Genomic DNA, 26349 nt, shown 5'->3' on the forward strand with positions numbered 1-26349 from the left:
AGGTGTTTGATCCCGAGATGGCAGAAAAAGACCCACAGGAAGACAGAGGTCTAAGTGGATTGATTCAGTCAGAAGTGTGTTAGAAGAATGAAATGCTAGATGCAACAATACTGGAGTGCTCAAAAGTAATAAACCAATTTGGAGGAAAACTGTTCAACAGCAGATTATTGATAATATAAACTTATTAACGTAGTGCTGTCATAGTAGCCTGAACATCCCTTGAGGATACATAACAGGAAATTGATGATGATAAAAACAAAAAAAATCTTACCCCACCCATGGTATTAATGTACTAGAGGTTTACAACCTTTTGTGAGCATCACATAAAACAAATCAAATAGAAACTGCAGAAATTAAATTCCCAAGGCAGCAATGGCTGGAAAAGATGCGAGTTTGATTTCTGTCATAGCAAAGAATCTTTATATATGTTTTTTCAACTGATAGCAATATGGAGGTAGCAGAGTTACTTTCTCTCAAAAAAACTCAGGTTTTTTTTTACTATTGTATTAGGTGTAAACTGACCAGAGAATTCATGTAATTAACAGGAAAAAAATGCATTTGGGGCTGGATTGCATAATGCAGACAAGCTTCTGTTGACAAGTCCTAAGACTTTAAAGAGGTATCATATAATAATATCGGAAAAAGTTATAATATGGACACCTAACTGATTAAACAGCAAAATACAGAGAAAAATGGGAAAATCATTACAATCATCAGAAGAATGATTACCAAAAGAAGTTCTATGCTATCATTGGAAAACAACACCATGAAAGAATTAGGTTGTTTGAAATTAAAACCAAAAGTACTAAGTTGAGACTGGTGTATGTGTGTATTAATTATGTTTTCTGGCCAGCCTGCCTGTATTGTAGATGAAAAACCACTTCCCAGATGATAGTGGGAAAGGGGGCTTACCATTAGCATACGAGACTGATTAATTTTCCAGCTGAAAAGACTATAAAAGTACTTCACATCTGAGATGGGAGTTGAATCTAGATTTTTCCAGGAAGGGTGAATTCTGAAGTCAGAACAAGAATACAGTTAATCCATGAAAGAAGATTAAAAAAAATATGATGTAAATCATTATTAACAGCTAATGAACAAGCTTTAATAAAATAATAATTTCAGATATTCTTACTTCTAACATCCGAAGCTCTGATTCCAATGTAACTTTCTTTGTATGTACTTCATCAAATACTGCTTTGAGATCTGCAAGTTCACCTGCCTAAGGAAATAAAAATTAATATACGTGGTAAATAGAAGATTTACAGTGACAAGATTTTTGAGTCTGATATAAAGTATCATGAACAGAGGAATAATGAAATCATGAAATATGAACATATGCTGTACTTAGAAAGTACAAGATAAGTTATATCTAGTCATGTCATATGCAATGCTATCCTTTCCAAGTAAACTATTTTCATGTATCCCCATGTTCTATAATCCTGTTAATCAAATACTGCTGAAAGCACCTTTCAAATGCAGCTCCCTTGTTTCATTACCTGGCTACATGTAAGTGTATCAATCATTCTGATAATCTGGTTAAGGATCTCAACACACTTCTGTTTCAACAACTTATGATACTCTTCTTTAGAAGGATTCATCAGTTGCTGCACTCCAAAGCATATCAAATACCAAAGAGATGATGCTGTTCTGTTTATGCATCACATGGACCTTGTGTGTGTGTGGGGGGGGGGGGTCAGCATGTAAGCACACACACACAAATATAGTGCCTGATTCTAAGCAATTAGAAAGCATGATGAATTTCAACAGAACCACATGCAACTTAAACAATATAATAAATATATAATAAATGTTGTTATATATAAATATAACAACATGAGACTTACCGTATCAAAATTATAATCTTATGATATCATATAGTAGTTTGTCCTTACAGAACTCTACTTTTACTACACACTAGATTAGGTATGGTTTATCAGAAAAACAGTCAAATTTTCTGATTAGACCTATACTGGTGCTTAAAATTCAGAAATAATCAGTATGAGTTTATATAAGTACAGTAAACCCTTGCTGAGCACGGATTTGCAGAACGCGATTTTGCACATATGCGTTATCTTAATTGTTTCCATTTAATTTGTCCAACACTAGAATTTCATTCATACACGGTACGCTGCAGAGAGTCGGCTGGCAACCCTGCTTGGTGCTGCCTGCTAGCTGAGTGACCCAGGCCGAGTTGCGATCATTTCACTCACGTTAGCAGAGCTGTAATCACGTATATATATATATCAGTGTTTATCCTCTTCTCCTTTTGCATTGTATTTCTTTTAATTTCAAAAATTCAATATGACGTCTAAGAGGAAGAATAAAGATGATAAAGCAGCAAAAAAACGCAAAATTTTGACATTATCTCAGAAAATTGAAATTTAGATAAGTTGAAAAATGGTACACGTGTTTCATTGCTTGCAAGAGAACTAGCTATATATGAATCAAGCATAAGAACAATACGGGAGAATGAAGAAAAGATTTGGTCTAGTGTCAAAGCTTCAGGCGATACTTCAGCAAAAGTTGCTCAAGTTTCAAGAAGAATTCCGCAATTGGAAAAGATGGAAAAAATATTAATAGCTTGGATTGATAATCAAGTAAACGAAAAAGGCTCAGTTGTGGATGGTGTTGCTATTCGAAACAAAGCTTTAGATTTGTTTTCTTTCGTTTTAAATAAAGATGGGCAATCATCAGAGAAAATTGACTTTCAAGCAAGCAAAGGTTGGCTTGAAAACTTGAAGTGTCATTTTAATTTGCACAATGTAAAGCTTCAGGGAGAAGCTGGCTCTGCAGATAAAGAAGCAGCAGAGAAATTCAAACCCCAATTTTTGAAATTCATTGAAGAGAGGGGGTTATGTTCAGCAACAAGTTTTCCATGTGGATGAGACGGGCCTATTTTATACGCGAATGGGACAACACACCTACATCACAAAGGCACAAAAGGTTGCCCCACGTTTTTAAGCTTTTAAGGATACACACTTTGCTTTTTTGTGGAAATGCATCAGGCGGCTTCAAGTGCAAGCCTCTGCTCATTTATTGATCTAAAACGCCTTGTGCACTGCAGGAAAATAATTTTGAGCAATTGCCCGTTGTGTGGAAGTGGAATAGAAAATCTTGGGTAACAAAAGTCCTCTTTAATAACTGGCTTGAAAATTCATTCGTTAAAGAAGTTAAACATTACTTAGAACAGCAAAACCTGTGCTTTAAAGTTCTCCAAATTCTTGATAATGCTCCAGGACACGATACTGAAGCCCTCACAACATTGCATCCAAATGTAGAGGTTTTATTCCTCCCACCTAACACCATTTCCTTAATCCAACCAATGGATCAAGGGATCATAAAACCATTCAAAGCCTATTATGTCAGGCATGTTTACACCTCTGCAAAGAAAGCACTAGACGAAGGAAAGCACGACACGCCAATGACATTTTGGAAGCGATTCAACATAAGCCACTGCATAGAAATTATTAAACTCGCATGGGAACAAGTGAATTCATCAACATTGAATGCTTGCTGGCATCGGCTCTGGCCAGAAGTTGTCAACAATTTTAAAGGATTTCCATCGAATGAAAATGAAGCCAAAGAAATCGTACAAATTGCAAAAGTAATTGACGGTGAAGGATTTTCAGATATGGAAGAAGGAGAAGTCAAAGAATTAATCGAGAATGACGATCAGAAATGACGAATGAAGAATTGGATGATCTTGTAACACCAGCCAATTGAAAGCAGCAATAGTGAAGAAGAAGATAAAGCACCTTTAACTTACAAGAAGTTAAACGAGTTGTTAAAAAAGGCACAGGAACTGTCTGATTTTGCAATGGAGATTGACCCAAAAAGAAAGAAGAGGACACTTTATGAAAGGCATTGAAAACTCTGCGCTCCTTACCGCGAAACTTTTAAAGAGTTGCGTCAGTCATTGTCCCAAGCAAAAATCATTAGCTTTTTAAAAAAATAATTGTATCATGTAGCTACTTATTAAGCAGTAATAAAAATCCTTTCAATTAACATTTGTTTCATTTTTCTCTTTTAACTACAACAATATTTAGATTAGTTTAAATTATACATACATACTTTCTTAATTTGAACTATACTTAACACATTTTTTTCCATAGAAAGTTAACTTTGTGGAACACGATTTTGCCGTGCGCGCAATGTATTAATGACGTAACCCACACGTTCGGCAATGGTTTATTGTATATAAAACCAGTAAACAAATTTATTCCAATTTGTTGGATAATATTTTCTGAAAAAATTGGTCTGACTTGATCAATTCTAATATAAACAAGCTATACAGAGTAGCATGCCTAATCACAAGTTTAATGAACTCTTTAAAGTACTGAAAGGATAAAAGTTGGTTAGCTTACCTTCCACCATGCATCAGGAGGAATCAATATGGAAAGGCACCATTCTGTTACAGGCAATTACTGAGATTTAATAATTTTACTTAATTTCCACTACAATAATTCATCCATGAAAGTTTATAAACTCATGTATGATATCATGGGTTGTTTAAGGATTAGATAATCTGGTGACAAAATATTTTCCTCCTCACCTCAGGCTTATAGTAAGCAGATGGTTTCATTTCAATAGACAAAATAAATAAATAAAATTATGTGTGACCTAACACATCTTCCAAATCTGTCATTATCAGATCAGGTTGTAGAAAAATTGTAGATAAAAGTACACACGTCTTGAAAGAATGTTTTTTGAGTTAGTATCCATTTGCGTGTGCATGCAAGCATTTGTTGTTTGAAAGATGATAGGTTTGGAAAGTTTATTTGGAAAGTGTAGCCATGAAATTATATACTGTTATGCTTTTTTTGTTTCCATGGTGAGACTAAATACTTATGATAGCTGCTCCAACATACATCACAAAAAATATCATAAATGCATGCTCTGTATTGTAATCATGCATTTATTTTCTATTGTGAGAATTAAGAGTTCATCACATCTGCCCTGTTTTCATGGGATAGGGAAATTTAAGCAGAGAGAGAGAGAGAGAAAGTGAAATAATACTTAGGTATCACGGTAAATATTGGATTAGGTGAAGATGATGATTTATGGTTTTAACAGGCAAGGACAGCAAAGGCCATACTGTGCCACATCAAAGTTTATAGCAGTGCACAAGGTAAGACCATCACAAACATCCATATCCGCAGCAGGATTCAAACCTGTGACCTGCTAGCTGGAGAGCAGGTATGACAACCACTCAGCTAACCAAAGGTAGAATTGGATTAGGTGAAAGCTTCTCTGAGGTGCCCATAAATGAGGTACCCATTATGTTTCTAACACATGAGATTGCTCATGCAATTCTGATTTGGAAGTTGACTAAGCATGTGGGAAGCAGTAATTATAATTACTGGTGAAGATATGCACGAAGTAACAAATCAAGTCAGGAACCTAGCAAATTTATCCAGTGGGGAAATAAAAAAACTGAGGTTCTGACTTTTCCTTTCATTAAAAATATTTTGACAGAGTCACTAAATGCTTCAAACTTATCTTGTGCAGTGGTTGTGTAGCTATGTCTATCAACAGATATGATTCAGTTTCTATTAGCTACATACCAAAAGAATCCTCAGTTTTTTTATTTTTTTACTTGACTGGCTAAGTGCTGTTCATACTGTGCTATCCCTTTTCTTATCAAATGCATACCTTCCTAGTCTATAAATACCTTCCTAATCTACTCTTCATATAATTTCTTTTTTAATCCCTCCTGTGCAAGAGAGGCTACAAAAGCCTATAGCAAATCAATGCTGTGTTTGAGGAATACTTCATGGAGAAGACTGTACTACAAAACTATGGTAGAGAGAATGAAAAATGAAATTTGCTAGTTTAGAGGGAAGTGATTCAACTGTAAAATGATGTGGACAGTGGATGCTCATGTTACTGTAGGTTTGGCTGAAATGGGGAAGGAGGGGCATGACAGATGACAATTCTGCTGAATAAAATCCATAGAAATGCCTGCAATGTAGAAATTATCTATAAGAAAGTAGCTGAAGGTTCTATAAAAGGGAGAGGATCATCAATTAGCCAAACTGTCCTCTTTTGAACAGCACCAAGAATTTTCATAAAACTTTTAGGTGCACCATCAAAAGTTTGAAGAGTATTCCAAGTTGAGGCAGATTTGGGATTTATTCATCTAGATCGGTGGTTCCCAAAGTGGGTGGTACTGGAATGATCGGGGGGGGGGCTCGTAAGCAAAAAGGGACAATGAATTGAAGTCAGGGGCAGTGAAAGCATATAGGAAAAAAATTAGGTGCTGTAAAACATTTATCATTAAAATTTCGGTACCTTAGTTACACAGATTACATACAAAGCATATTATTGTTATTCCAATAAAACAGCAGGTTTCACATGAGTATTTTTACACCTTTTCTTGTAAAAATAATTTGGTTTAGGTATGTGAGAAATTGCATTCTAGCAATTTTGTAAATTTGATCATGCTGAACCAAAGAAGAAATGTGGACAATATAATATTGAATATTTGAAATATGGTTTTATTCAGTTACCTGCAAACAAAACATTACCAATATGCCTGATTTGCCAAAAGGTTTTTTCAAATGAATCCATAAGGCCTTCAAGGCTAGAAGAATATTTGACAAAAATTCATGCTGATAAAAAAAGATAAGGATTTATTGTATTTTCAAGCACTTAAAGAAAATTTTTTGAAACAACTGACATTGGCAGGTATGTTTTCAGCAGCATCCAAACTAGGTGATGGGTTATGTGCCTCTTACAACATCATCTTACTGATTGCTAAATCGGGAAAATCGCATAATGTTGATGAAGAACTAATCCTACCGGCTGTTAGTGAGGTAATATGCACTGTACTGCACAAGCCAGCCTCTGATATCATCAAGAAAATTCCTTTGAGCAATAATACAGTGCAATGAATTGATGATGAAATGGCCCAGGATGTTGAAGGCTCATTATGTGAGTAAACAACCCAGCTCTCTATACAACTTGATGAGTCTACTTTACCAGGAAATGAAGCCTTACTGTTAGCATATGTACGATACATAAAAGAAGAAAAAAATTGCCAAGAATTATTATTTACTAAAATTTGCTAACTGAACTAAAGGAGAATCAATATTTCATGCATTGGAAGAGTTTCTTAAAGAAAAAGAAATCCCTCTGAATTATATCTTGTCAGTTGCTACCGATGGTGCTTCAGCGATGGTAGGGAGCTATCTCATTTTTAATGCATATTTCAAAGAAGCAGTACCAAATGTATTCACTGTACACTGTGTGATTCATTGTTAACATTCAGTTGCCAAATACCTGGGTGATTGACTACAAAGGTCATTACATTATGTAATTACAACAGTCAACAAAATCAAAAGTCATTCATTTAATGACAGATTGTTTGGACAACTTTGTATTGAAAAATAAAGAATTCAATCGCCTGCTGCTCCATAGAAGTTTATTGGCATCATACAGTGCCTGTTTGAATCAATTTCATAAACTATTTGACTCAGTGTTACAAGTTTTTAGAAAACGGAGTTGACTGTTAAAACTTTCATAGGGAATCAAAAGATGAAGGTAATAAAATTTAAATCTCCTAAAAAGTGCCAGAGAAAACATAGCTTTGAATGATTTTGATGTAGACGTTATAAGAAGAACTATACAAGAATTTTACGTGGTCGAGAAAAGAGTGCCAACTGTTCCGAAATCGATTCCTGTGCTAAAAGAAAAAATTAATTTTTCTTGGAAAAGAGAAACTTTAAGGAAAATACTTCATGAAATTGGATTTTGTTTCAAAAAGTCCCAGAAATAAAAGAAAACTTATCATGGAGCAAAGTGACATTATTTTATCTAGAAAGCAGTATTTGAGAGCAATATGACGTTTAAGAGAAAAGACTGATATATAGATGATACTTAGATTGACAGTAATTTAACTTCTGGAAAATGTTGGCAATCTAAAGAAGAATGTGGAGTGCTACAAACTGGAAATGCCTCATCAGCACATAATAATAATTGTGTGTGCAGGTGGAGAAATGGGTTTTTTACCGAATTCAAACTTACTATACAAAGTCAATTCAACTACTGGAGATTACCATGGACAAATGAATTCTACAATCTTCGAAAAGTGGGCAGAAGAAAAACTGATTACAACCCTTCCTAAAAACACTGTTGTTATAATTAATAATGCTTCATATCACTCCATTCAATTAAACAAAGTTCCAAATTGGTCTAATAAAAAGCAAGTTCTTATGGATTGGCTCTCTGCAAGTAACATTTCTCATTCCACAGATATGCAAAAAATTGAATTGAATTAAACTGAAGTCGGTCAAAAGAAACTCACCCACAACTAAACTGATGCTCAAAGAGCATGGATTCCTAGATGTTGATATGTCGAAACTTTTTAAGCTTTCAGAACAGGCGATTGAAAGTATTACAGTTCAAAACTGGGGAAAATATTGCTCTCATGTCACCTCATTGCAAAATATGTATTGGGACAGAGACAGAATTATCGAAGAATTATGCGAACCTTTGGTGATTAATTTAAGTGAAAGTGATGGCGATTCGGACACCGATTCAGATGACTTATGAAGATTAAAAGGATCTGATAATGGTATTTTTTTTTAACCTTTTTTTTTTTTTGCATAGTTTTGTTAAAGAGTCACAACAAGTCATAAATAATTAATTGGTTTAGGACATTAAGATGTCTCAGTTCTCTCAACTGTAAGTTTAGAATATCTAAGTTCATTTGAAAAAATTTGTTTTTCTGTATAATTATTTTTTATTTTATACAAAACTTTCTTAAAAATAAATTTCGTTAAATTTTTATTTTATGTTATACCTTTTTTTAATTTTGTTAATACTCTACGTACATTTTTTCCAACTGTTATACAAGCAAAATAGTTGCTTTAAATACTACTATGTATATAGGCTTCCATGCTGTAAAGTGGATGCCAGCTAAGTATAATATAGTGTATAGATGAAGAATAGGAGTAACTTCGTCCATGCAGTTAGCCTAGTGGCTATGCGCTTCGTAACCATATGGCGGAAGGCGTGTCCTAGGTTCGATTCCCATCAACGATGCGAGGAGCTTAAGGATCTTCCTCAGCCATAGCCAAGTTAGCCAGTCTTGGGCGTAGACAGCAGGGTTTTCCCCACCAGTTTATCTGGGGTTTTTCATCCCGCAAGCAGGCAAACCGGTCCAGTGAACACACACAGATTACAGTCAGGAATACTGACCCAGCCACAGATCTGATTCGTCAGCTATGCCGGTTCTGGAGCCCGGATAAAATTTGGGAGGACTAGATGGTGCTGTACCCTCCCGTAAAGGGAACTCACGGCTGTGTATCATCATACGATGATTATTATTATTATTATTATTATTAGGAGTAACTTCGGGGGGAGGGGGGGTACATCTCTTGTGCACAACTGGTAGGATTCCATCAGAAATTCCAGTTTGTTCATGATTATTCTGATGTCTTTCTGGAAGAAGGCTACAGGAGGCATGCAATGCAATATTCTGGGTAAAGAAGATGATTTGCCTTCATGTCTGCAGGAGTTAAATGAGAAGAATAGTTCCAGGAGATCAGCCTTATCTTCAGGTGATGTTGCAATGCTTCCATTTGAGTGAGAAAGAAGCAGAAGCACGGATGAACAAACATTATGACCAATGGATTTTACAAAGGATCAGAAGGCATGACTTGCTACTGGCACAGGCTAATTATTTTGATCAGCAACATAACACTGTAGTTCCAAATGACAATGTCAACCAGAGGAGAAAAAAAAAACTATATATATATAAAAAGCCAGCCAGTTTAATTGATGGAGTATACAGCAGCTCTGCTTACCAAAACCTACAGCCATGGTTCAAACCTCATTTTGGCAAGAATGTTGGTGGAAAAGTATTTAGGTGCCTGACAATGTTCATCACACTTCATGAAGGCATGAGGAAGCAGTTTGAAACTAGCATTTGTGGTGTCTAGATCAGGGCCCAAATAATCTTGTCTTGATTATTTGGGCCTTTGCTCAGTCTAAATGCACTACAGGTTCATAACCTTTTTGTACATACTGAAATTGACAAACAAAAAGCATTTAATATCCATTTCATTTGTGATGTGTGTGGTATTTAGGAAAAAAAATGGTACATTATGGAATATTTTAGTCCTAGTTTTATAATCAGAAAAAAAGTGGAGGCTGAAGTGGCTTGGAAAACAAAGTTCCACATATGATCTCTAGAGTAGGATTTCTGGAATTTCTTACCTTAACCATAGTGCATTAGCAATATTAAAACCTTTTTTGTGGATGGAACTGCCATTAAATAAATAAATAAACTCTTAGATAATGACATAAGTTAAGGAAAAAGTGACTCAGTTGTCTGTATTTATATATAAATAAATATATATATATATATATATTACCAGAGAGGCTGCTTTCTGCTCAAGTTTGTCCTTGTCTTGCCGGAGGATATTGCTAGTTTCCATATTCTCTGCAAGCTGCTGACGAAGTAACACAACTTCCGACGACACTATGAAAATAGGAAAACTATAATAAATAATGATTAAAATAAAAGCAAAGCAGTGAAAAAAAAAATTCATCTTTGAAAATGAACCTTACTTAATGCTTTCCCTTCTTCTAAAGCCCTCATCTGGCTTCTTAACATTTCTACTTCTGTCTACAATGGATATGAAGAAAAAAAAAGAAAAAAAAAAATCATTTTGGTAAAAACAAGATTTTCACAACAGTCTATTCTACTTTAAAAAAATTTAATATTTCAACAGAGAAAATACTCATTCTTCACAATATGTGCAAAAATATTTAAAAATTTTCTCACATATAAAGAATTCTGAAATGTGTTTCTTTAAATAAGTGCACTTAGAAGTCATATCACTTGTTTTTTCAACAAAACTTTTCAACTTTCTTTCCTAAAAATTTTAGTGTTTTAGGGTAATCCAGCACAATAATAACTGGTTCCCTTTATCCACTTCCACAAGGTGAGCTATAAATATGCTGACTCCCCCTGAATGGAAGTGGAATCAGCAACAATCTTTACTCAAATATTACATATATCAACCACAATCCTCAATAATGATTTTTAGCACCCAATATACTTCAAATTATGCTGCTCTGCTAACAGTCAATTCAGATCATAAGCTAGTATATCTCTTTCTCTTTTCTATAGAACTCATCAACCGGAATCATTCTCAAGCTCTGTTGCTTGTAACAGGTGTCCCAAAAAGAATGCAAAAAAAAATTTATAATATATATATATATATATATATATATATATCATCATCAGCCAGTATTGATCCACTGCTGGATGAAGGTCTTTCCAATTACTCCAAAACTGTCTGTCCATGGCTCTCCTTTCCCATGTCACTCCTGCAAATCTGATGATATCTCCAATCCACCATGATTAGGTCGGTGTTGTGGTAGTTTTTCCTCTCATGTAATCCAATATAGTACTTCTTTTGTTCATCGTTAATCTTGTCTTCAAGCAACATGCCCAGCCCATTGCCACTTCAGATGTTTCACTCTTCCTATGATGTCAGAGACTTTAGTTTGGTTTCTTATCCACATATTCCTTTTGTGATCCAGTCTTGTGATACCAAGCATACTTCTTTCCGTACTAAATCGTGTAGTTCTGAATTTCCTTTGCATTTAGTGTCTATGTTTCACAGCCATATGTCAATATAGGAAGAATATACTGGTTAAAAACTTTTCTCTTCAGGCATAATGGTAGCTGGCTCTTGCATATTGAATGTAATTATCCAAATGCTTTCCACCCAAGCATCATGTGTCTTTTAATTTTGTCCATGATATTTTGTTCAACTGATATCTGTTGTCCTAAGTATATATAATGATCTACTTGTTTAATTTCCTCATTATTGATTTTTAGTATTTCTGGTTTGACATCGCTATTGAACAAAACTTGGGCATTCTTTAGGCCAATTGTTTTGATAGCATTTTGGAGTTCATAGATACGAGTCTGTAATTCATGCATAGTTGAAGTAAAGATAACTAAGTCATCTGCAAAGTGTAAATTGCTTAAATATCTTCCATTTATCTTCAGCCATTTCCCTTCCCAATCAAGAAGTTTGAATATTTCTTCTAGGCATGCTGTGAATAATTTTGAAGATATTGTGTCACCGTGTCTGATACCTCTCTGTATTTCCACAGTAGAGATGTTTACATTGAAATGAATTGCTATGGTGGCATTGGTGTACGCTGATTTAATGGTCCTGATACATGGCACCTCCACTTGTTGGTTTCATAATGCTTTAAGTATTGCATAACTTTTTACTGAATCAAAGGCTTTTTTTTCATAATCAATAAAACCAACACATAATGGTAACTGATATTCATTACACCATTTAATAATCTGTTATACAACTTGAATATGGTCCAATGTACTAAAGCCCCTTCGAAAGCCTACCTGTTCTTTTGTTCTGTTAGGTCTACAGTCGTACAAAGCCTATGAACTAAGCCTTTTGTAAACACTTTGTAAACCACTGATAGTAGACTGACAGATCAGTAGTTCGTCAAGTCTTTTACCTCACCTTTTTTATGCATCAGAATTAGGATAGCCTTCTTCCATGTTCTTGGTACATCATTTTTCTTCAGGCATAAAGTACATAGTTTTGCTAAGAGTTTGTAGATTATTTCTCCACATATTTTTAGAGGTCCAGCTATAACTTCATCCTCACCTGCAGTTTTCCCATTTTGCAAGCTTTGGTGCTCCACATAACTTCTTGTAGAATCTGTGTTGTAGTTGTCATTTAATTCAGCAACCTGATATAATATTGAGTAAAATTCTTCAACTCTTTTTGCTATAGCATATCTATCTCTAGTGATGGTCCCATCTTGTAGTTTGACTGCAACCATCTGCTTATTGCTGTTTGGCTTTTTTGAGACTATGGTTGTTTTCAATTGTTTGTTATATGAATTTACAATTGAATTTTCTTATTTCTTCTGTGATATGCTTTCTGATCATTTCGCACAATTCGGTGTATTCAATTTCATTCTGTAGGCTAATTGATTGTTTCATTTCTATTCATTTCTTCATAAGCTTTTTGTTTCTTCAGAAATTGTTTGTTTCTGTTCTATGGTGCTAGCTATTTCAAATGAGCATTGTAAAAGGTTTTGGATAATGTCATTGCTTACTGATAGATCAGCATTGTCATCTATAATTAAATTATTAAAATTTTCGCATTTCACGTCCGTAGACGCTGTATGGTCATTACCATACCTCGCATGGTTTTGGCAATGATGTCTCCTGCTAGAATAAGTGGTAGGGTCGCAGATTCCCTTTCCAAACACAGTTTGTAGGACAATCACAAACATCCATGCTCATGGCGGGATTCGAACCTGCAGCCTCTTAACTGGAGAGCAGACATGCTAACCAGACCAGCACCATCTATAATAAGATGTTTAAATCTATTGTTTAGTTCATGTTGGAATATATCTTTTTTTAATGTTGAGTTTGTGTATATCTATGTTTTGCTTTGATCTTAGAAACATTTTTCTTCTTTCTTTTTGGATTTTACTGCATACCATATGATGGTCACTTCCAATGTTGAAGGCGTTTATAACAGAGCAGTTTCGAAGTCTTTGTTGCTCAGGATAAAGTCAATTTCACTAGTTTTTCCATTTGGACTTTTCCACGTCCACTTCCTGTTGTTGTTTTTTTCTAGAAAAAGGAATTCATGATGTACAGGTTTTCTTTTTCTGCAAATTCTATTAACCTTGATCCTCTATCATCTCTCATGCCATATCCAAAATTTCTCATTGAGCTTTTATCTGATTGTTGTATACCAATTCTAGCATTAAATTCTCATGTGATGACAAAGCCTCAGCTTTGTCATCACATGTTATTCAATATCTTCTTTGTTATTCAATATCTTGGATGTGTTATTTTTGTCTATCCATAGTAAGATGACCTGCATTCTCACCATAGCTGATAGATGTCCGGATATTTACACAGGCCATGTTGAGTAGTGATCTCTAAGTATTTTTTCCAAGTTTTATGAAAACAGAGCTAATATACAGAAGAGTGATGAAGCCTCTGTTTTCCTCATCATTGAAAAGATCTCTGATCTTGTATTGGTTAGGTAGTCTAGAGATAGTGTGGTCATTATAGCTATTTCAAAAAAAAAGTGTTTTTAAATATTGGAGTACTTCAGCTAGTTTATCCTACAACAATAGTCAGTGGGATTTGCTCATAATGGAGAAATAATACCCAATATTTCTGAAGTTTTTGAAGAATGAGCCCTCAACTGTGTTATCATATGTACTCTCATATGATGACACAGTTGAGATATTTCAACAATGAGACATCAAGTGTTATGGGAAATCTGAACTATTACATGTTAATATGACATAACTGAGAGAAGAATTTGGGAATCCTTAGAAATGGCATTGGATCCTAAACATCTAAATATAAATCCAAATATCAACTTGTCAGAATACAACCTAGTGATTGTTAGCTTAACATGTGTATGTGAATGCATACACATCTTTCAATATTGAGCATATGTACAATATGCTCAACAATGCAATGCACAATTAAAAATATTTTTAAAATATTCGGTCTCTTGTATAACTACATAGTGGTTGTCATCTTTGTTAGTCTTCACTATTTGTCTACTAGTTTCCCTGTTTTCATTTGAAGAAATCCTATGTAATTAGGATGAAATGAAAAGTAGCGTGTTTAATTAAAATACTTTTTACCATTTATTCTGTATTTTTGCTTTATAAACTCTTACTTTATAAAAGTTTATACAGCAGGTGTCCCCTAAAGGGACATGAGCTGGCAAAGTATATATGCTCGCTTGCTCGCTCGCTCGCTCACACATACACACAAAGGGGGGGGGGGACTAAAAAAGTTCTGATAAACACCTAGAACAAAAATGATATTAAAGCAGTTGATATAACCACAAGAAAGAACACATATTAAAACTCTTTAACCCCCATGTTTCATCAAATTGTAATAATTTGTTATTTTTCTTGTACGATATATAAGAAGACATGTCCGAGGTTTTGAAGAAATGCAAAGACACACACACAGGTGTGGTGCATCTTCAAATTTTTTGTGCTGCAAGAAAAGTCTGTAACTGAGATTGATTAAACTTTGTATGAGACATTAGAGGATCATGCTCCAGCATATCCAACAGTTGCCAGATCGGTGGCCAAGTTTAAAACTCATCTTGAGACAACAGCAAGTCAGGAAGACCTTCCGCAGCAATAATACTTGAAAACATCAATGCAGTGCATGCTATGATCGTTGATGATAGACGAATACCAGCCAACAAAAACTGCAAAGACTCTGGGGATATCCAGGGAACGAGTTAGGTTTCCTAGATATCCCCAGGGTTATCCACCAACATCTAGAAGCTCTCAGCAAAGTGGGTCCCCAAATGTTTGAATGCCAAAAAGAAGAGAAAGTGTGAAACTTTTCTTGCAGCACAAAAAATTTGAAGATGCACCACACCTGTGTGTCTTTGCATTTCTTCAAAATCTCTGACATGTCTCCTTATCTATCCTAAAAGATAAAGAACAAATTATTACAATTTGATAAAACACAGGGGTTAAAGGGTTTTAATATATGTTCTTTCTTGTGGTTATATCAAAATTGTTGGTCATCTCCAAGGATTTTGGGTCATTTTGAAAAGTTGCAAATATTTTGGCTCATATTGTGACTGTTGATGAAACATGGCTTCATCACTCTGACCCAGAGACCAAACAATAGTCAATGGAGTGGAGACACAAAGGTTCTCCATGGCCAAAGAAGTTGTTCCCAACCCAAAAATCAGCAGGGAAGATTCTTGCCATTGTGTTTTTAGGATATGGATGGTGTAATCTTGACCGTGTACCTCAAAAAAAAAAAAAAAAAAAAAGATGAAATTGTTACAGTAGCAGTTCATTCAACAGCTCTGAAGGAATTGAAGGAAGGAAAAATGCTGAAGGAAATTGAGCAGAGGTGTGTTGCTTTTGCAGGACAATGCACCTGCTCAAGCTGCTCATGAAACCCAACAGAAAATACATAATTTGGGCTTTCAATGTCTTCCTCGCCCACCCAATTCGCGAGACCTGGCCCCATCTAACTATTTCCGGTTCCCAAATTTAAAGAAACACTTGAAAGGAACAAAATTTATCATAGATGATGAAGTCATATCTGCAGCTGAAGACTGGTTTGTGCAACAAGGAAAAGACATTACTTAAATTAAGGGGATATTAAATCCCACATAGTTTTAAAACCGAATAAGAAACTCAAAGATTGGAATCAGAGAGTTTCTTGCCAAATATAGTAAACTATAAAGTATCGGCGACACTAGCGTTAGCAAATGCAAGCGATCCTAGTACGTAGTACAATACTGGGCAGCTCTGGGCTTCTTATTCGGTTTTAAAACTATGTGGGATTTAATATCCCCTTAATTTAAGTAATGTTTTCATTGCCGAAATGAAGCTTATTAGCTCTTTATATTTAAGGAAAAGACATTTTTCTCAGCAGATTGCAAATGATACAACAGCAGCAGCATTGTAACAAGTGTATAACACTTCATGGAAAATATGTGGAATAATGTGCAAGTTACATGGTTCTATTTCAATTCCTTCATGGTGATTATCACAACTTTTCAGCACACCCTCATATTTATTGAAGATCTTAAAAGTAAATAGTAAAAACTAAACAAGTGAAGAAAGTTTCTAATACATCATAATTCTTTACCAACACTTAAATCTTCACTTCAAAACTAAACATATCATTTCTAGACAACACATTTCCAGTGCGATGGAAATCTATCTCCAGATTAAACACAGTTAGATTTTCATCTATAGCACTCTGTTAAGTCTAAACATACCATAACATAACAAATAATTTTGGCAATGCCTTTTATGGCAAGTATTTGGCTCAAAAAATCAGATAAGAATAGCCTTACTCTTTAAAATGGAAATTACAGAGGTAATATACAAAGTATCTCAAGAAACATTGCAGAATTGGAACTATATATTCAGGAAGCCATCATAACCACCTCCCCCATCTGTACTAGGACATACCATTGAGGAATTTGAACAAAGAATTTGATTATTATAAATGATGGAAAACATGTAGAGGTTTACTAGTGTTTAGTAGTAAACCTTACTCATTTATTTCTTACTATTTATTTCTAGAAAACTGTCAAAAACAAATAATAATAATAATAATAATAATATGTATATTTATAAATAATAATAATATTTCTTTTTGAGGCATTCGTTTTCGGGATACCCTTTACATTACCCCTGTAATTTTCATTTTAAAGGGCAAGGCTATTCCTATCAATTTTTTGAGCCAAATACTTGCTGTAAAAGGTGTTGCCAAAATTATTTGCCCCAGTTAATCTTCATTCCTTTTTTTCCACCAAAATTCTTGTATTTCATTTTCCAACAGGCATGCCACTGAAGTTTATAATAAAGAAAATAACCATAGGCAATCATAAACTTTGTTTTGTAATCACATTCTTCTATAATGACATTGTCCATTATCATAACAACTGTACTTTAGACATAAGTTTGTTCTGTCGAATTTTGTCATTAAATAGTCATACAGAAAATCAAAACTGAAATGAACTATAAATTTTAACAGAGATCCTAAATACCAACTTTCATTATAATTCACCTAGCGGGAGGAATTGTCATTATCAATGAGATAAGAATTTTGAATGTATTGCCAATAAAGCAGATAAATCAAATTATGAAAAGAAATTAGCTGAAATGTATATTATTATATTTCCTTTTACTTACCATATAGAAAATTTCATTGCTATATGGTAAGTAAAAGAGAAAATAATCATGAAATAAGAAATTTAGTGAATATGGCAAACGCAAGAGGAACAGCTGTAAAGTATTCACTTTAGTAAGGTATACATTTCAGACACACCTAACAGTTCTTTCTGGAAGATTGAGAACTAGACAAAAATATACAAGTAGATAAGTAAAAGGTTATTAAAACTATTGCAAAGAGCTTAACTGAGATACAACAGTCAGACAGTATAGGATATCAGCAGAGTAAAGAAAGAATGTTCAAGAGAGTTAGCAAAACCCCTGACCTTGTTGTTCAACTTGAGTCTCACTACATGCATAATTATTCCCTAATGAGTGGAAGGAGAACAAAAGTGGAAGGTGTGGTCAAGGTATTAGAGAGAATGTTAGGAATCACATCTGAAGGTAAATAGACAATACTAGGATCCTCTATACAGGAGAGCATGGCTTGTTAAAGGTAGGTCATGCTTTAGCAATCTCTTCATGTTCCATTACAGAGTTACCTCAGAGCTGGAAAAAAGGCAATAGATATACTTTTGTAAAACTCGATGTAGCTTAGAAATACCAAAGCGCTTTACATCGATTTTTACAGAGGTCAAGTCTCATGAGAACTGTTACAAAAATAACCTTGTTTGTCTATGTATTTTATGTTAAATATTAACGTAAATAACCCTATGGGAAATGACTGTATTTACTGTTTTAACTAAAATTTCTAGAATGTCAAAAACAAAGGCAATGCTTTGCCATCGGAACTTTGTATATAGCTATGTATAGGAGCACAAGAAAGTTGTTTATGATTACATGTGTGAGAAAGTTGTTTGCGAGCTTCAGACAAGTTTCTGCTGCCCGACAAAATAAGAAAAAAAGGACTGCACAGAAGAGAAGAAAGAATGGAGCGGGTTTTATTAAAAGATCAAGGAGATGTGCCGATTTATTCAGGAGTTACAACCCTTGGTGCAAGGTCCTGGAGAATGGGGAATAAAAAGGGATTGAGCCGAACCTCGACGGAGGAGAGGTGAGGCGCAGTTACCAGAGGGAAGAGGCAAGGCGTAGCTACCAGAGGCAGAGAACCAGATGTTATGGCAAACCCATGCCAGAGGAAAAGAATGGGAGTAAGGAGAGAACAGCTGATGTAAATATCCGAGCCAAATGTCGGTCGGATGTCCTTTTTCTGCAGGAGGTCAACCAAAGCCAAGAGCAACCTTCAAGCCTGTATGCTGAAACTTCTTGCATGAGCTGTTCGAGTACCAGGAAAATTGCAGTCCAAGACCTGCCAAGATCCTGATTAGACACCCCCCTGAAGCAAGACTCTCCAGATGGAAGCCTAAGGCCTGAGATGAAAGAAAAAGCATAGAGACTTTAGTGCAGGACCTTTGGAAGAGTGTGCGACACAGCCTCTGTAAGTTTGTTCCATCTTTTGTTGTACATTACTTTTGTAATCTAGGAGATATGTTATAGATGGACTGATAAGAAATAGTAATAAGAAGTATCTATAAGAGAGTCCTCTGGTTTGTTATTAATTGGAATATAATTTGTGAGATAACTTGGCATAACTAGCTAACCTCTCTGTGAGTAAATTGGTTTCGGTATTTTTGATTTAATAGGCAGAGAAGTATTAGAGTAAATATATTGCATAGTCATTTAGTGTTGAAAAGTGAAAGTTTGCTTCTTTATACTAAAAGTCTAAAGGATAGGTAGAGAGAGTAACCTCCCTATCCCTTATTTAATGTACTTTGTTATTAATTAATCTAAATGTGTTTTAATTATATGTCAATAGAGTGCTGCCTGATCTTTTATTTTACAATGCACTGTTTCTAAAAAAATCGGACTTGTGAGCGGGAAACAATTAAGGCATTAAAAGCACAGTTTAAGTACTTAGTAACCACGACTGTTTATATAAACTTTGTTGAAGGAATTTACGCTGGTACGAGAGAGAGAGAAATCTACCAGTCGTTTTACTGAGTCTTGTGCTGATATTGATATACTGGTGGCACAGTCTAAATAAATGAATTTTCCAGTGTTCATAGGCATATGACTAGTAAATACAAAAGGCGGATAAACATAGTATGCAATAGAATAAGTAAGAAAGGTTATGAGAGAAAAAGTGTGCATTGCTAAATAGAATAAAGATATTACAATAGCGCAGTAACTAAGCAGGCTCATAAATAGCAATTAATAGACACCGTTACACTTTGATACCTCTGGATTCTGTCAAGACATCTGATAGGATTTCACACAAGAAAGTATTATACAAAATCAAGGGAATGGGTATATAACTTGTGACTAGGAGAGAAGAATGGCTAAATAACAGGTATCAAAAAGTGAAATGTGGAATTGCCAAGTTTAAAAAGAAAGGTTGCTTGTGATGCATCACAAGGTTCTATACTGGCCTGGATGGCCAAATAGTTAGCATATCCACTCTCAAGCCAAGAAGCTGCAGGTTCAAATCCCATCAGGGGCCTGGATGTTTGTGATTGTCCTACTAACCATTTATCATATGTGCTGCTGTAACTTGTGTCCAGGTGCAGTATGATCTTTGATGTCTTTGTGCCATAAAAATCAAAAATAATTATCTAACTAACAAGGTTCTGTACCTGAACTATTTGGCAATTGTCTTGATATTCAATTAAATGCTGGTGATGTATGTTGGATGAAAGATAAGAAACATGGCTAGTACAAGATGGCTTGCACACTAGACAAATGACATCAGTAGCAGTTTTAAAAGAAAGTGACAAAGTCTTACTCCACCTGAATTGGAATGACTGCCTCTCAATATCAAAGATGTGGGAGAGTCTTATTCTATTCACATCATTAATTTTTTTTTTAAATAATACTATATTTCCGTAGTTATTTCTTTGCATTGTAACATTTTAACATCACACAACTCCTACTAGTTTAAATAATCCATTGTTCATGTTCTACTTTGTATTCAATTGCCTGATGCCATTTATGATGCCCAAGGACCACTGATAATAATTTTCATGTTAAAAAAAATGCTATTAAATATATTATTTACTCTTTTCCTTGTGTTATCATGTTAGTTCGTAAAACCTTATCGCAAAAGTACCACTGAAACAACAATCAAGCAGTGACAGAAATATTCAAGAGGAATGCAAACAGGAGTACATATTACTACTTGAGGTAGAAATATCTACAAAAAACCTGAAATATGGAAAAGCAGCTGGAGTAGAGGATAACTGACCAGAAATACTCAAACATAGAGGTATAACAGTTTTGCAGTAGTTACACTACATAATTCAGAGAGCCAGGTCATAAGATCGAATTCTAGATGATTAGAGTAGAGCTTTCATAAGTTCCCATCTATAAAAAGGAGAATAAATCTGAATGAGAATTACTGAAGAATTTCTATGCCAAGTGTTTCAGGTAAGATTTATGCAAGCATACTTGAGATGAAGCTAGGAAAAAATGGAGGAAGAGAAACCTGTAAAAAGACAGCTGATTTCAGATCCAAACAGGGGGTTGCCAAAATGTTCACCTTTACAACAAATAGTTGAGAAACTGAGAATATAAGAAAAGCTTTTCAGAAAAAAACACTACAATTATATGGAGTAAATGGAATGTTATACAAAGCAATATACAGTCCATGTTTAAATTGTAATCAGCAGTTAGAATTGAAGAAAAGGTGGTTTGATGTAAACCCAACACCTCACCACTTTTACTCATCATCATCATCTGTGTTGATCACATTATGAAAGTGAGTGCCATTAAACCTGATATCAAATGGAAATATCAAACTCAGCTCTTTGCTTTATGCAGATGATGTGCTACTAAACAAATCCAGTGCAAGTCTCCAGGATTCTTTAACTAGATTGAATAACAGCAATATCAAATTTGCCATGAAAATTAAAATAAAATAAAAAAAAATAAAAAGACAAAATTTATGAAAATAGGTAGAAATACAAAATGATTCATTTGCATCCTGAATTGGAAACCTATAGGATTCCAATTCAGAATTACAGAATTAGCAAAGTTGGTATGGTAGAGTTGAATAAATTTATATAGAATAAAAAAGATATTAGCCAAAACACTAAACTAGAAATATTCGAAACAGCATTCAAAACCAATTCTAACTTGTGGTTCTGAGAGATAGGTTAAAAATTAAACAAATGATAAAAGACTACAAATAACAGATATTGTTCGCGCATCGATTAGAGATCCTTCGATACTTCGCATGTCAGAAAAAGGAGAGTCCATTCCGATAATAGGGTAATCAATCTGTCTTCTGGGATGAGTTTGTTTATTATTACAGGTCGGAAAATTTAGCTTTTCTTTTACGAACATTGCTGTTTTTAAAGTGTAACTATTTTGCTTGTATAACAGTTGGAAAAATGTACATAGAGTATTAACAAAATTAAAAAAGGTATAGCATAAAACAAAAATTTAACTAAGTTTATTTTTAAGAAAGTTTTCTATAAAATAAAAATAATTATACAGAAAAACAGAAATTTTTTCAAATGAACTTAGATATTCTAAACTTACAGTTGAGAGAACAGAGACACTTTAATGTCCTAAACCGATTAATTATTTATGACTTGTTGTGACTCTTTTAACAAACCCATGCAAAAAAATTGTTGGAAAAAAAATACCATTATCCTTTTAATCTTCAGAGTCATCTGAATCGGTGTCCGAATCGCCATCACTTTCACTTAAACTGATCACCAAAGGTTCGCATAATTCTTCGATAATTCCGTCTCTGTCCCAATACACATTTTCCAATGAGGTGACATGAGAGCAATATTTTCCTCAGTTTTGAACTGTAATACTTTCAATCGCCTGTTCTGAAAGCTTAAAAAGTTTCGACATGTCAATAGAATAAGTTTCATTCGCCATCCCCAGTTACGTTGGGATGGCGAATGAAACTTTTCACTTCTGCCCAAACATACTCAATAGAATTAAAACAAAATCCGATTTCATGAAGTATTTTCCTTAAAGTTTCTCTTTCCCAAGGAAAATTAATTTTTTCTTCAAGCACAGGAATCGATTTCGGAACAGTTGGCACTCTTTTCTCGACCACATAAAATTTGTGAATAGTTCTTCTTATAACTTCTACATCAAAATCATTCAAAGCTACGGTTTCGATGGTTTTCTATCTCTGGTGCTTTTTTTTAGGAGATTTAAATTTTAGCTTACCCTCACCTTTTGATTCCCTATGAATTCTTTTAACAGTCAACCCCAATACGCTTGCAATTGCACTTGCACATTTTATGGCTTGAGAAAGAGGAACAAGGAGACCCTTTTAACGATTCTTTTTTGCAGAATGTCAGCACATTATTCAATATTCTTTTGCAAGAGCTACCGAAACGTTTAACAACAGAATTTGTTGACCATACTGGATCCATCATACAAATTAATAAATGCAAAAAACGACAACAAAAATCAAGCTACTATACTAGTACAGCGACAGACAAGAAAGCATGTGATTTTGCATGTTGGCGACCAATTTGCACATCTTTCATTTCTTTCTCCCCTTCAGCATGAATCGACTATTCTTGGCAAAATGCCAAGGAGAGACCTACAAACGGTGGGCATACAATATACGAGGTGTGAAAAAATTAGGAGAGTGAACAGATAGGATGAACGACAGAATCATACTAAAAATGCAAATATTAAGACGGAACATGATTGTTAGCATTCAACAATTCATGAGCCAAGCCCATTTCAGGTGGTATGGTCACTTAAACAAGATGGGAAAGGAACAGTTAGCAAAACAGGTGTTTGATGCCAGGATGGCAGGAAAATGACAGAGGAAGACCAAAATTTTCATAAATTCATGCAATTAGAGATGAACTACAAACAAAATATCCAAAAGTATTGGAGTGCAAGCAAGTGAAAGACTAATTAATTTGGAAGAAAACTGTTGACAGGAGATTAGTAATAAAGTCATCTTAATCATATAGTATTGTTAACAGTATCCTACACACCCAATGATGGTACACACCAAGAAATGTATGTTATGATGATGGTGATACACACACACACACACACACACACACACAACATAAATTACAACTCACAACTCTATACTACTAATTTGCCCCAATGTTAACTCTTTCCAGATCCCTAGCGAAAAACATAAATCTTGTTCTCTGTAACTTTTTTGGATTTTTTACAACACTCAAAAAGAATTAAAATAGACTTTAATACTTCCTATATTTCGTCCTAGTCACTAGGACATCTACAGGGATTACAAAAACAATTAATGTAACATATACACAAATAACAAACAATACTAAGCCCAACCACGTCGGTGACACTAAAGTCAGCTCCCTCCTCTCTCTCTGCCTGGAGTTTACAAAGTACCCTGTTCCTGTAAGCTGGCGTACTTTGGACAGACAGGCAGATCAGCATCCATCCGTCTAGAGGAACACAAGTCTTACATCTTCAAACACAACTATGGCCATTCAGGCTTGGCTGACCATGTTTTGGACACCACCCACAGCGTATCATGGAAGAAAACCACCATGCTCCACCACAGCAAATTCAAGAAAGAGAGACTTTTCTCAGAAGCAGCAGCAGCTCTCAAAAACCAACCAAATCTCAATAAATACGGTTGCATTAAGCTTCCGAAGATTTGGGAAACACTCATCACCACAGTTCCCACCTTACATTCCAGGCCACCTACTACTGCCCTTAGAGGGCGATCTACCTAGATAGGACTTTAGTGTCACCCACGTGGTTGGGCTTAGTATTGTTTGTTATTTGTGTATATGTTACATTAATTGTTTTTGTAATCCCCGTAGACGTCCTAGTGACTAGGACGAAATATAGGAAGTATTAAAGTCTATTTTAATTCTTTTTGAGTGTTGTAAAAAATCCATTAAGCCTCCAACATGATGTCCTCACAGCACTTAAGCCTCTACACACACACACACACACACACACACACACACACACACACACACACACACACACACACACACACACACACACACACACACACACACACTTATTCTCTTTAAAGCGACAGTGCCCATTTGTTTATTTCTTTAAAGAAACTGTTTTTTTTTTTTTTTTTTAAACACATTTTGGAAACTGCCCTTCTCTCACTTTATCTACAATCATTATGTCAGGAGAATGAGTTTCATTGTAAGAGTTTACCTATTTAGTTTGTGTGAGGAATGAAATATATCTCAAAGTTTCTCCTCCTTTTCCATAACAAATTAATGACATTGCTCAAGATTTTTAACTTTTTTCTTGTATACTATTTCTTTTGAATTATCTCAAATGCCATATACCTAAATTGATAAAGCAGTAAAGAGAATCTCTTTTCAGATGGAACATTAAATTTGAGTAACACCCAAAAGTGTGTGGTAACACTCACTCAGAAACAGATTCCCTATTACTCTGAATGCAATGAATTTTCCATGTTTGGCCCTAATTCTTCAATATTTGAAATTTCTGATATCAGCAACAGTGCACCTTACTGTTTTCACACTGAGTATTAAGTAAATTTACAAGAGTTAAATCCAACTGGCACAACGACTATTAAACTTTTCTCTTCCTTTTAGGAGGAAATGGTTAACTCGATACCAAATAAAAAATATATTTTTTTAATGAAATTATATGTATGGTAAATATAATTAAATTAACAACTACACAACTATGTGGATCTAAGTTCTTCGAAAATAAATCTATACTTTATGATCTTTATATTTAGAGGATAAAGTCATTCTCTCACTGACTCATTCCATTATTAATTTGTGTAACATGTGCTTAATCAGTGCACCAGACAGCATTTTGTTTTTCACAACAGATTTCTACAAAACAAGAAATGTTCATTCGAGTCAGTTCTTTATCAGGCCTTTTCTCAAAATATAAAACTAACTTTCATAGGACTATGCAGTGTTTGCATATTTACCATATATTTTTCCATTCATCCTCACTGTTTTACTGATTATAAATATTCTTACCTCATGCAATATAATTACAGGGTGCACAAACCACATATTCATTACCAAAGAAAACATCATCATCAAATTCCTGCCATGTACCCTCAAGAGGGTGCATATAGGATATGATAGTACTACATGAAAAACTGTAATGGGTTGGCGAAGAAGATTACTTGGAGTATCTCTGCTGGATCGACTAAGAAACGAAGACATAAGGAAATAACTAAAACAAGAAATAACAATAATAGACAAAATCCAAGAAAGAAGACTGCGATGATTTGGCCATGTATTTGGCCATCTAAAGCCCTGAATACAACGATGGATCCAAAGGACGGCCCAGAATTAGATGGATAGACAAAATAAAAGAGGACCTGAAAACCAAATCACAACAAGCGACACCAAACTGGACAGAATTGTTCGGACTCTCCTGGGACAGACGGAAGTGGAAAGAGTTCATTCGGCCTCATCATCATCATCCACATAGATGATGGAAGGAAGAAGAAGACATGAAAAATTCACATCATTACTAACTTCCTATCTATGATTTTCCTCCAAATCAGGCTATTACTTCTCAAGAATCCAACAATATCAGATCTTATATTTCTATCGTCCAATGCACATTGTACCATATCAATCCACTTATATCTTGGTCTTCCTCTGGGTCGTTTTCCTGCCAACC

General features: G+C 34.6%; 1 protein-coding gene across 1 annotated transcript in view; it reads right to left on the reverse strand.

Annotated features, from left to right (window-relative positions):
* LOC150109219 (uncharacterized) overlaps positions 1-26349 on the reverse strand; it is a 672102-nt gene that overhangs the window by 596432 nt on the left and 49321 nt on the right. The window contains exons 4-6 of the mRNA XM_090401856.1: positions 10579-10636; positions 10383-10489; positions 1136-1222 (exon numbers count right to left, since the gene is read on the reverse strand). Of these exons, the coding sequence (XP_090257982.1) occupies positions 1136-1222; positions 10383-10489; positions 10579-10636 (252 nt within the window). The remainder of the gene's footprint in view (positions 1-1135; positions 1223-10382; positions 10490-10578; positions 10637-26349) is intronic.

The sequence above is a fragment of the Typopeltis vanoorti genome, chromosome 2, assembly GCF_054136105.1.
Source record: "Typopeltis vanoorti isolate ZY-2024b chromosome 2, IOZ_Tvanoo_1.0, whole genome shotgun sequence".
NCBI lineage: Eukaryota > Metazoa > Arthropoda > Arachnida > Uropygi > Thelyphonidae > Typopeltis > Typopeltis vanoorti.